Genomic DNA, 12,271 nt, shown 5'->3' on the forward strand with positions numbered 1-12,271 from the left:
CGTCTGAGGGGCGGAGAGGACGGGTCGCTCTGGCCCGCGCGTAGGCCATAGAGAGGGGAAGGCGAGGGGGAAAGCTTCCGGGTCACTCGCTCGGCGCCGCCTTCTTCCCCACAGAGATAAGAACGTGTAGAAGGAGCCCGAATAGGCAGTATCCGGGGTTGTTCCTCACCCCCCCCCCTCCACGCGGGTTTAAATGATTATAAACAATTGTGTTTTCGGGAAATAGACCAGAGTTTGCAGAAAGCTTTGGATGACGCAGGCCGCTTATTTATTCGGAGCACTTCTTGCCCGCCTTTTGGCCGCGGAGTGAACCCGGAATATGCTTCTCAGGGCGACCTGGCGCCCTCTCTTCCCTTTTGTTCCCTCTTTGTTCACCTCCCTCTTCGGGTTGCCGCAGTAACCCCAGTCAGATTCTTCCCCGCCCACTTCAGGCCCCGAGCGGTCATATGACCAGCGGCACTTCCAAGATGGCGTCCTCCCTGAAGGTGGGACCTGCGCTGCGGGGGCTCCTGCGGGGCTCCGAGGCGCAGCGGCTGCCGGAGGAGCTGCGGGCCGAGCTGGAGGCGGCCCTGGCCGAAGAGGAGCCCCGCTTGTCCTTCCATTTCGTCCGAAAGCTCCACCGAGCGCTGCGGGAGGCGGGTGAGGAGAGCCCCCCCCCCGGAGACTTGAGGCTGGGGTCGTGATCTTTGACCTTCGAGACGGAGGGGCAGTTCGCCCCCTCTAATCCCTGTCCGAAAGAGGCTGCCTTCTTTCCTCCACGCCCTGTGTGCTTCCTCTCGAGTAAACTAACCAACGCTTAGAAGGGGCGCCTGCATATAATAATAATAATAATAAATTTTATTTATATCCCGCCCTCCCCAGCCAAAGCCGGGCTCAGGGCGGCTAACAACAATAAAATAATCAATCAAATAATCACACAATCTAAAAATATTTCATTATAAAAATTAATTAAATCAAATTGATGGCAACCAATTAAGTAGAAGTATGTGCAGGTTGCCAGAGGAGGGAGTCAGGCTGCGCCCTGACCAAAGGCCTGGCGGAACAACTCTGTCTTGCAGGCCCTGCGGAAAGATGTCAGGTCCCGCAGGGCCCTAGTCTCTTTTGACAGAGCATTCCACCAGTTTGGAGCTGCAGCCGAGAAGGCCCTGGCTCTAGTTGAGGCCAGCCTAACCTCTCTGAGGCCTGGGACCTTGAGGATGTTATTATTTGCAGACCGTAGGTTTCTCTGTGGGGCATACCAGGAGAGGCGGTCCCGTAGGTACGAGGGTCCTAGGCCGTATAGGGCTTTAAATAGATATACAGTGGTACCTCGGGTTACATACGCTTCAGGTTACATACTCCGCTAACCCAGAAATAGTGCTTCAGGTCAAGAACTTTGCTTCAGGATGAGAACAGAAATCGTGCTTCGGCGGCAGCAGGAGGCCCCATTAGCTAAAGTGGTTAGCTTCAGGTTAAGAACAGTTTCAGGTTAAGAACGGACCTCCGGAACGAATTAAGTACTTAACCCAAGGTACCACTGTAATTGTATTCATGTCACGTGTTTCCATAAAGGAGCTCAAGATAATGTACATGGTTCTTCTCCCCACCCCACCCTGGTTATTTTATCTTCAGAACACTCCTGTGAGGTTTCTTAGACAGACAGACAGACAGAGAGAGAGTGTGACTGACCCAGGGCCACCCAGTGAACTTCATGGCTGAGTCGGCATTCGAACCTTGATCTGCTTGATTTCTCTGCCCAAGACTCTTAACCACTACACCACACTGACTCTACACTCAAAACACTACTACACCATACATAGCATAGGGTGCACCATGGTATACACACTTATTGGGGAACAAAATACATTGAAATGGGGGTGAATAGTAAAGGGAAACAGAGCCTATGTGGTGCCCTAGTAGAGTGTTGGACTGGAGGGGGGGGGGTGAGAGAGGCAGGACCCTTTACCATACCTTACAGGCTTGTTAGGATACAAGTGTTCAAATTTCCAACCAGTTATGAAGGGCTTGCTTGGTGACCTTGGAGCCAGTCAGCCTATCTGACCTTACAGGTTTGTCATGAGGATGAAATGGTTTCCCTCCTGTGCACATGTGGAAGGGCAGGATTTCAATCCTAAATTCTCCATTTAAAAGAATCAAGGTGAAAACCTTCTCCACACCTGAGACCCTGGAGCGCAGCTACCAGTCAAAGCAGACAGTACTGGCCTAAGTGGGCAATGAATCTGACCTAGGATAAGGCCATTTCCTATGTGCATAACATTATATCTTTCAAATTCCTTTGGCCCAGAATTCTTATTGGTGACACACCTTTTTTTTACTCCTAGGTTCTCAGGTATATCTTCATGAACTGCTCGAAGGCAGTGAGATCTTCCTTCCTGAAGAGAAAAAGCCTCCCAGGGTTTGTATGAAGTACTTACCTTTTTAATAAAAATAACTAGGTGGTTGGAATCTCTGTGGCTTCTGATGTATAAAAGGCTTTGATAAGGAGATAACTTTGCATCTCCAAACACACAGAAATCTCTAGTTACATGTATCTTAGGAAGCCTAAATCTCTCCACTCTCCCAACAAATATTTGGCATAAAACAGTGAAATTGCTGTTCCATTGCAAGTTTGTCTTCTGTTTCAGAATCCAGAATTAGTAGCCCGGTTAGAGAAGATCAAGGCCAAGCTAGCCAACGAGGAATACAATAAGATAACAAGGAACATCAACTGCCAGGTGAGGGGAAAATATAAACCTGAACTGTCCCACCCTTAGCAAAGATCAGCCTGATCTTACTTAAGCCATCTACGTGATACGGCTCTGCTTTGAGGAAGGGTTGGTGGATGTGGATACAGACCCTCAGTGAAGGGCACAGGGGTTCTGGAACTAAGAATTTGTGTTAAGCATGCAAATGAACATAATAAAGATTAAGCTTCAGGGTGAGGCCCTTTCCTTTGGGGAGGGGACCGGAGCCCCTGCTTTGCATGCAGAAGGTCCCAGGTACAACCCCCAATGGCTCTAGGTAGGGCTGGGAGGACTCCCTGCCTGAAACCCTAGAGAGCCTCTGCCAGCGTATGCAGTATTGAACTAGATGGACCACAGATCTGGGTCAGTATAAGGCAGCTTCCTACTTTCCTATTCATAGAGTTGCTATATAGGCAGCTAATCTCTGGTTAGCATTAAGTATATGTGATGTGACTAGCGCAGTTACTGTAGTTTCTGCTGTGTGATTTGGGTCATAGAGCTCCACATTTTATATCTGACGACCTGGGTGACATTTTCACACCACACCTGGGAAGAAGGGAAGGCCTTTATTTGCCTTGGTCCTGAAGCTGCTTCGTTGCCAAGCAGAACAGAGGAAAGCCCTGTAAGAAGCTAACAAACTCTTCTCCCTCTTTCTTTTAGGAACTGAACCGATATGGCACTTTGGCTGACCTTGGAAGGCAAGGTGGGTTTCTGTGTTAAGAGCAGGTGGCATGTTGAGACAAGGAGAGGACAGATGGACGGGTGGTTGCGAGAGAGGGAAAGTAAGGCATCCGTTAAAGGTGGCAGAAAGGGTGGGGTGGGAACTGCAGGAAGGGGAGAGGAGACTCCCAATTTAACCTTAGTTAAATTGATAGCGGCTCCTATGCATGTCTTTTCAGAAGTAAGGCCCATTCATTGGAATGGGACGTATCTCAAGTAAGTAGAGACAGCAACTTTAGTATTTCAGTCTTGATTTGAAATTTATTCCATAAAATTTATACACCATTTGATTGTGAGAAAAACAAAACTTTAAAGCAGTTTACAAAAAAGGAGAAAACACAAAGAAAAAATAGCAATAAGCACTTTTTGAAAGTTAAATTAACAATAGGAACAGATTAAAACTCACATCAACTTTCCTAATGTCTGATTAGACTCTGGAATGAATTTTGCTTTTATTTAGTCGCTTAAAAAATAAAATAAAGTACAAGTCTTTGCAAACTAAAAGGGAAAACAACCCTTTTCATTTTAGAACCACGAAAATATGTTACTTCAATGTGGGAGAATCTGAGGAATTTCTTCAAGCTGCTTCATCCAAAAAAGGGGGAACCAAGTGCAGCTGCCCCCTATGTTAGATTCTGAGGGGGATGAACTTTCCCCAGAAATCCTGCTCATTTTAATTTCAGGCAAGTTGACGTTGTGGGGGGCAGGAGTCACAGAGAGAAGGGAGCTGAAGAGGCAGGGAAGGCGGCACAAGATGGAAGAAAGAGCAGAGCAAAAAGGGAAAGGGAGAGGGAGACTGAGAGGTGATAGCAGCAGCAGCTGAAAGGAAAGCAGAAGATGCTGAGAGAGAGGGTAGAAATGTTTGAGGAGATAAAGAGAACCTAAGAAGAGCCTGCTGGATCAGGTCAATGCTTATCTAGTCCGGGATCCTGTTCTCACAGTCGCCAGCCAGATGCCTGTAGGAAACCCGCAAGCAGGATCCAAGCCCAAGAGCAGCTCTCCTCGCCTGTGGTTTCCAGCAACTGGGATTCAGAAGCATGGCTGCTTGTGACAGTGAAGGCAGATCATAGCCACCCTGGCTAATAGCCCTCTAGGATTTTGCTCAGTTCCTTTCAATGCCACCTTTTCAATGCCTTGTGGCAGGGAGTTCCATAGTTTAGCTGTGTGCTGCTTTAGGGGTTGGACTAGATGACCCCAGAGGTCCCATCCAACTCTGCAACTCCATGAGAAAGAAAGGAGGCGCTGAAGGTTATGGAAAGTGAGAGAGAAGCTTTTTGCTGTTGTTAAGGAAAGGCAGACATAATGGTGGTGGTGACCTCTTGTCCTCTTGCTCAGTATCAACCATGGGCATAAAGAAAAGGGTTTAGAAGTTTTGGCCAACTACAGTGGTACCTCGGGTTAAGTACTTAATTCGTTCCGGAGCTCCGTTCTTAACCTGAAACTGTTCTTAACCTGAAGCACCACTTTAGCTAATGGGGCCTCCTGCTGCCGCCGCACAGAGCACAATTTCTGTTCTCATCCTGAAGCAAAGTTCTTAACCCGAGGTACTATTTCTGGGTTAGCGGAATCTGTAACCTGAAGCGTATGTAACCTGAAGCGTATGTAACCCGAGGTACCACTGTATTAAATGAAAGATTGGTTAACTTGGTTCAAACTACTACATATAATATTGGAAAAAACAATAGCATGCCAGTACCTCAATATGTGTAATATGTGGTGAGACTCCAGTTAAAACTGAAAGTCAGAATGGGTCCAGCGTTCCTGTTTGGGGGTCAGAGGTGGGTCTCGGGTCTGGATTGGTTAAAGACCAACAGGTGTAGACAATACAGAGCTCTAGGGAACCATGTTCCAACTTGTATTATGGCAGCTGCCTCTGTTCCTGTTGAAAGCCAGTTCCTTTGGTCAGAACCATGAGGGCTGTTAGGGGAAGGGCTGCATGTTCCTGGCAGAGACCCCACTTTCCATGCCTGTGGCCCCAGACTGGGAAAGAGCCCCTGCCTGAGACCCTGGAGAGCAACTTCTGCCGGTCAGGGCAGGCAGTCCTCAACTGGATGGCCCTATTTGCTTATTTCATAATGTTTACACGCTGCTTGATTGTAAAAGAAACCCCAAATTTGCAAGTTAAAACTTTCAAAAAGTTAAAATAACAATTGACTAAAAACTAGCGTAGGCTTGTTTTTAGCAGGCGCTGAAGAGAGTACGGGGAAGGCAAATGCTTGATATCAGCAGGCAGGGAGTTCCCAAGTTTTCAATGTTCTAACCCAGTATATAGCAGCTTCCTGTGAGGCGAAGAGGAGCACTGCAGTGGGGTAATGAGGTGGGGTGGGCAGAGCTCATTTAAGAGGGACAGGGGATTGCATTTCCTTCTTAGGCTTTCAGTCATAGGGAATGGACCTTGCTGGGCCTGGGTCACACACTCTGCCTCTGCTTTTCCCAGTGAGATCCACCAAAGCCTTGGTTGTCACCATCGTCAACTTCCTGGTCACTGTGGGAGCCACGTTTGCCTGCACCTACCTGGGCTCCCAGTACATCTTTGTGGAAATGGCACCGGTGAGTGGCAGCTGGGCCGGGGGGGGGGGCGGAACCATACAGGGGGCAGGGAGAGACCTAAGGAAAGCTCTGGATATTCCGTGGGTGGGGGGTGAAGGGCAGCCCTCTTGAACAACATATAGTTTAACCTTCCAAGGACATTGACAAGCTGGAACATGCGCAGAGTAGGGCAGCCAGGATGGTTAAGGGTCTGGAGTCAAAGCCTGATGAGGAACAGTTGAAGGAGCTGGAGATGTTTAGCCTGGAGAAGAGGAGACTGAGAGGAGATAGGAGAGTCATCTTCAGATATCTCAAGGGCTTTCTCCTGCTCTGGAGGGTAGAACTCGAACCCATGGCTTCAGGTTACAAGAAAGAAGATGGCTGCTAAACATCAGGAAGAACAGTAAGAGCTGATGAGAGGTGACGGACTCTCTTTCCTTGCAGGTTTTTAGGCAGAGGTTGGATGGCCATCTGTCTTGGATGCTTTAGCTGAGATTCCTGCATTGCAGGGGGCTGGGCTGGATGACCTTTGGGAGTCCCTTCTAACTCCACAGCTCTATGATCCTGCAATTCCTCCACTAGTGCATTTTTATGTAAAAGGGGGAGAGGGGAAGCCTTTAGTTTTGAATCCAAAAAAAACAAAGGTTCTGACTCTAATGCTAGACGCAACCCCCCCCCAAGGGTACAGATTAGCCCTGACCCCCAAAAAAGTCCAGAGCGGAAGCAAGGCAGGATGTCTCTTAACTGCAACTCACCTGGCGGAGGTGTCTGCGGCTGAGCTGACTTCCTTTCCCCCCTTCCTTCCAGCGTGTCCTGTCTGCCGTGGTTGTGGCCTCCGTCGTGGGCTTGGCCGAGCTCTACGTGATGGTTCGGAACCTGGAAGGAGAACTGGGGGAGCCGTAGCCAAGGAGCCCTTCCTGGCTGGCCTTTCTCTCGGCCTGCTCTCTCCATCCTTGCTGCTCCCCACTCGTGGCCGGGGAGGTGGGCTCGGCCCCCAGAGGCCACCTGCAAATCCCAGTACAAACTACCAAGGAGGAACAGGACATTCTCAATGCAACTCCTTCCTCTTGCAGCTACAGACAAGTCGGCTCCTTTTCCTTCCCCTGAGGCCTCCCTTTTCTCTGGCACAAGTACCTGTAATCTGGTGTGTTTTCAGGAGTGTGGGGGTTTTTTCCCTGCAGGCACTGAAGCTGCAAAGGGTCCAGGACTAGGGGATAGCAACTTCACACCAGCAAGAGGAGATTTTTCCTCATGTTTCTGTCACACCCGCAAGCTGGAAGGTTGCTGTTTCCAAAGCGTTGGCCACCTGAGCTGGCAGTGCTAGAGAGGGTGCCCATAGCGATTACTTTTGTTGCCCTTTGGCAAACACAAAGGGACACACCATTTTGCTGTTACACCAAGCCCGGCAAGCAACCGTGAACGGCTGGGTCCTACCCCTTACAGTTTGGAGATGCTTCCCCCCCCTCCGCAAACCGCCATCCCCCGGGTGTCGTCTTAATGTATAGAAATCAACCTTTGTTGTGTGCAATAAACGGATCGGAATCTGTTGAAGCTGCAACTCAGGCAGTTCTCTAGTAGCAGGTGTGGGGAGGTTCTGAGGGAGAGGAAGGCTACATACAGTGGTACCTCAGGTTAAGTACTTAATTCATTCCGGAGGTCCTTTCTTAACCTGAAACTGTTCTTAACCTGAAGCACCACTTTAGCTAATGGGGCCTCCTGCTGCTGCCGCACCGCCGGAGCACAATTTCTGTTCTCATCCTGAAGCAAAGTTTTTAACCCGAGGTACTATTTCTGGGTTAGCTGTAACCTGAAGCATCTGTAACCCGAGGTACCACTGTATTCTCATTGATGAAGGGATTTTAGATGGAGGTACTCCTTGTCTTCTATTTGCTGTGTAATGGTGACCAATATATATATGGGATAACAAACTGTTTTGAGGCTTGAGCTTCGTCCTGTTTTAGATCCCTAGAAGCAAAATAATTGTATGCTTCACCTTCGTTGGAAGATTCAGAGCAGACAAAAGAAAGTCACGCAGCGCATAGTTGAAAGGATGGAACTTGCTCCTGCAGGAGGCAAAGATGCCCATCAACTTGGATGGCTTTCAATGGGGATTAGGCAAATTCAGAGGAGGCTCTCATGATGGCTGTGATCTTCAGAGGCAGTAATGCTTCTGAACACCATCTTGCTTGAGGGCATCCCATAATTGGCCACTGTGAAAACAGGATGCTGGGCTAAATGGGACCCCTTTGGTCAGAACCAACAGACACTTCTTGTTTGTTTGTTTGTTTTGTTAAATTTCTATACAGTGGTACCTCGGGTTAAGAACTTAATTCATTCTGGAGGTCTCTTCTTAACCTGAAACTGTTCTTAACCTGAAGCACCACTTTAGCTAATGTGGCCTCCTGCTGCCGCCGGAGCACGATTTCTGTTCTCATCCTGAAGCGAAGTTCTTAACCCGAGGTAATATTTCTGGGTTAGCAGAGTCTGTAACCTGAAGCGTCTGTAACCTGAAGCGTCTGTAACCCGAGGTACCACTGTACTGCCCTTCATCCGAGGATCACAAGGCGGTTTGCAATATAAAAACACAGAAATGCATAGCATAGTAACAAACCAAAACAGTAAACCTCCCACAGATTGTTTTATTAGCCAGAGGCCTGAGAGAAGTCTTCACCTGGCAGCTAAAGGTGTACAATGAAGGTGCCAGGCAAGCCTTCCTGGGGAGAGAATTCCACAAGTGGGGAGTCACTGCAGAAAAGGCCTGCTCTTGTGTTGCCACCCTCTGGACCTCCTGCAGAGGAGGTGCATGAAGAAAAGCCTTAGATGGTGAGTACTTGGATCTCAGTGCTCCCATCTTAAGCATATCATCTCTGAAATAAATCTGTTTGATCATGACAGGGTTAGATTTCAAGTAAGCATGCTGAGATTTCCCCAGGGGTGCTGCAGTTGGGCGAGGGGGTTGTCAGGGATGAGGAGGTGATTAACACGCCCTCTTGCCACCGGCTGGTTGCCTGCTCTGTGTGCAGAAGGTTCCAAGTTCAATCCCAGACAGCATTACCAGGTACGGCCAGGTGAAATTTGAAATACTTTATTGTCACTTGTACAATTACACAAGCCCCCCCCACTCAGCTCTCTTAGTCTTAATTCCCCTCGTTTTCTGACGCACACCCACCAAACCCGAAAGTCAGTTGCCCTGTTGTTATCTTTTCATTCGGCAGCCTAACAGCCCCCAGATAGAAGCTGTTCTTTACCCTGTTGGTGCGACTAATCAGGCTTCTATATCTTCTGCCCGAGGGCAGGAGATCAAGAAAGTGCCAGCCACGGTGTGAATCATCCCTGAGAATATATATTGAGTATATATTGTAGAAATATCTACAACCCTATGATCACTTCCTTTCTCTACAAGCATCACTGTATGTGATTGCAACAGCTGAAATCTACTCTCCAGCCAAGTTCTCAAGCCAGACTCTGCATCCAAAGGGCCTCCAAACAGGTAACAGGCTCACTTTCAATAACAGCTGCTATGGGAAAGAATAGAAGAATTCTGGGCACCACAATTTAAGCAGGATGTTTGACAAGCTGGAAGGTGTGCAGAGGAGAGTGCCCAAGATGATTAGGAGCGGTTGAAGGAGTTGGCGATATTTAGCCTGGAGAAGACGAGACTGAGAGGAGATGGGAGAGCCAAATATCTCAAGAGCTGTCACATGGAGGATGGAGCAAGCTTGTTTTCTCCTTCTCTGGAGGGTAGGACTCGAACCCATGGCTTCAAGTTACAAGAAAGAGTCCAGCTAAGAATACAAAAAAGCTTTCTGACAGAGCTGTTCAACAGGCGGTTGTGGACTCTATTTCTGTGGAGGTTTTTAAGCAGAGGTTGGGAGGCTGCCTGTCATAGATGTGTTAGTTGAGATTTCTGCATTGCAGAGGGTTGGACGAGATGACCCTTGGGTGCCCCCCAACTCTACAGTTCTATGACAACGCCCACCTTGGATAACAGTTGCTCAAAACCATTGTGTCCTTTATGCTCCCGGAGGCTTTAAGCAGCGGCTGCTGGTCAGAGGCCCCTCAGAAGCGTTGATTAATGTTCTGATGTCTGCTAAGCCCTCGCCAGAAACACACACTCCAATATTAATATTGCCGCTATGTGCCATTACAGCTGGCTGGGCCCAGAAGGGGGCGGGGGGGCGCTATGGGAACCTAGACCTTTTCCCTGGGCCATCACTGGGATTAGGTGATGTCGTTCAATCATCCACGGATCCCCCTGGAGATTAAGGTATTTTTCCCCCCCTGGGCAGATTAGGTGGCATTATCAAGCGATTGTGGGGTCTGAGCTCCCCCCGCTTCTGCATTTAAGGATATTGGATAGGCCTGTGGGGTAGAGAGCACACACCCCCCACCGAAATCAGAAATGAAAGTGATCAGGCTAAGCTGTGAGGACATCACAAAACATCTCTTTTATTGGAGTTACAAGAGAGATTTGAGGGGAAGAGGAGAAAAGCCAGCAGATTAATGCGGCCAGGTGCATTTTTAAACGGGGAGGGGTGCGCCCAGATACAATTGGACTCCCAACAGAGACAGCCCTCTCCCCTTCCTAGGAAGGGGCCTGTTACACAAAGGAAGGATGGTTGACAGAGGAGGAGAGACGCTGCTCCAGCCTTCCCCTTTTGCCGCTTCCAGCTCCCAACCAGCCAGGCCTCCAAACATCTCTCACCCAGCCAGATCTTCCCCGACGGTGCGCCCACGCGGGCGTCTAGAGGTCCCCGAAGTTGGCCACCAGGGCGGCGCTGTAGATGAGGTCCGAGATGCTCCCCAGGGAGGTGCGAGGCGGAGGAAAGGCGTCCCAGCGGCCCGACAGGGCGGTCCACGCCACGGCCTCTTCCTCTTCTCGGACGGAGCTCCCCGGCCACCGAGGGGGCGCCGCCGCCGCCTCCTCCCAGCCTAGGAAGACAGAGGCGCTGCCGGGCGGCGGCGTGGCGCTCAATCCCGGCTGCCCGTCGGGCTTGCTGCCAGCCTGAACCCGTCGGGGCGCGGCGCTGCTCTTGATCCTGCGGGCGCGGCGGTTCTGGAACCAGACCTGGGGGGAGAGGGAGCCGATGAGAGAAGGGGCATTGAGAGGCAGGGGCCCTCCCCAGGCGGAGGAGCCGTCGGGGCTCACCTGGATCTTGGCCTCGGGCAGCTGCGTGAGCTCGGCCAGGCGCTCGCGCGTCCCGATGTCCGGGTAGGGCAGGGCGGCGAAGACGCGCTCCAGCTCGCTCAGCTGGCCCCGACTGAAGGTGGTCCGCTTCCTCTTCCTGGGGCCGCCGCCGCCTCCCTCCGTCCGGGGACCTGCGGGGGTGCGAAAGAAGGCAGACGGGGCGGGCAGTGCTCGGGAGGGAGGAGGCGGCTTCTTCCTAGCCTCCCCCTCTCCAGGTCCCACCCCCATCCCCCCAGCACCTAGCGTCCCGCAACCCACCTCCTCCACCAGGCTGCTCCCCGCGCTCTCCGGCCGCCCCGTCGGGGAAGAGAAAGGGCGGCGGCACCCGCAGGACGCGCGCCCGCTCCCTGCTGCCCATCGTGGCGGCGGCGGCGGCTCCTGCGGCTGCTCAGGCTGGTCGTCTAGCTTTTATCCCCTCGGAGACCGACCAGCGTCATTTCCCCCCCCCTCGGGCGGGCTCACATCTGGGACCAGCCCCCCCCCCCACACCTAACGCAGTTCGGGCACCTGGAGACGGGAGGGGGAAGAGAAGGGAGCGCCCGTCGGGCGCGGGATCTGTCCTTAGTACTGAAGTGCCCGCCTCGGGCAGCGCCTCTAGGGACCAGCCTGGAGTCCAGCCGAAGAGGGGCGCTTTCCTGGAGTCCAACTTCTCGGGAGGCCTGTCTTTAGAGAGGCTGTGTGGTGTAGTGGTTAGAACCAGGACCTGGGAAACCAGGTTCAAATCCGCAGTCTGCCATGAAGCTCACGTTTATGGAGACAGATGAAAGGATAGCTTCTCTGGTCAGAGGCTGTTTTTTGTTTTTCCCCCATGGTAAATCTTTATTGGTTTAAAATACAGACGTAAATGATCATTTACAACCAAGGCAAGTATAGAAAAATTCAATACAGAAGAAAAAACATCACGACATAGGAGTAAGAAAAAAGTTAAAAAGACGAAAAAGAAAAGAAAGAAAAGACAAAGGAAAAAAGAAAAACCCCAAAATTTATACAAAATCATGTTCATCAAATAGAAATTTCTGCTTAAAATTTCCAATCGTTCTCATTATACCATTTCTATTATCATGGTTTTGTTGCACAGCTTTGCGTTATATCCTTTTTCATATATTCCACT

General features: G+C 50.4%; 2 protein-coding genes across 3 annotated transcripts; one reads left to right on the forward strand and one right to left on the reverse strand.

The window, feature by feature from the left end:
- The first annotated feature begins 113 nt into the window (after positions 1-113).
- Positions 114-7,523, forward strand: VMA12 (vacuolar ATPase assembly factor VMA12). 2 transcript variants are annotated; one of them, XM_081172410.1, is made up of 6 exons: positions 114-639; positions 2,322-2,395; positions 2,625-2,714; positions 3,384-3,426; positions 3,973-4,130; positions 5,885-5,993. In XM_081172410.1, exons 1-5 carry the CDS (start codon positions 447-449, stop codon positions 4,080-4,082), a joined length of 510 nt encoding a protein of 169 aa, XP_081028536.1. In that variant the 5' UTR covers positions 114-446; the 3' UTR covers positions 4,083-4,130; positions 5,885-5,993. The 2 variants fall into 2 exon arrangements, with proteins under 2 accessions (XP_081028536.1, XP_081028535.1); XM_081172409.1 differs by lacking the exon at positions 3,973-4,130 and adding an exon at positions 6,780-7,523 and having other exon boundaries at positions 188-639; positions 5,881-5,993.
- A 2,134-nt stretch (positions 7,524-9,657) lies between these two features.
- On the reverse strand, positions 9,658-11,551 carry SEBOX (SEBOX homeobox). Its single transcript, XM_081171481.1, has 2 exons — positions 11,419-11,551; positions 9,658-11,291 (listed from the first exon to the last, which is right to left on the reverse strand). The coding sequence occupies exons 1-2, from the start codon at positions 11,516-11,518 to the stop codon at positions 10,717-10,719; spliced, it is 675 nt and encodes a 224-aa protein (XP_081027607.1). The 5' UTR covers positions 11,519-11,551; the 3' UTR covers positions 9,658-10,716.
- Positions 11,552-12,271: the final 720 nt, after the last annotated feature.

The sequence above is a fragment of the Podarcis bocagei genome, assembly GCF_964188305.1.
Source record: "Podarcis bocagei genome assembly, chromosome: 15".
NCBI classification, from domain to species: Eukaryota; Metazoa; Chordata; class Lepidosauria; order Squamata; family Lacertidae; genus Podarcis; species Podarcis bocagei.

Coding starts and splice junctions, on each gene's coding strand:
- VMA12 (XM_081172409.1), top strand. CDS start 447: ATGACCAGCGGCACTTCCAAGATGGCGTCCTCCCTGAAGGTGGGACCT. Junction 2,396..2,624: donor AAGAGAAAAAGCCTCCCAGG/GTTTGTATGAAG, acceptor CTTCTGTTTCAG/AATCCAGAATTAGTAGCCCG. Junction 3,427..5,880: donor GGCTGACCTTGGAAGGCAAG/GTGGGTTTCTGT, acceptor TGCTTTTCCCAG/TGAGATCCACCAAAGCCTTG.
- SEBOX (XM_081171481.1), bottom strand. CDS start 11,518: ATGGGCAGCAGGGAGCGGGCGCGCGTCCTGCGGGTGCCGCCGCCCTTT. Junction 11,292..11,418: donor GGAGCAGCCTGGTGGAGGAG/GTGGGTTGCGGG, acceptor GCACCCCCGCAG/GTCCCCGGACGGAGGGAGGC.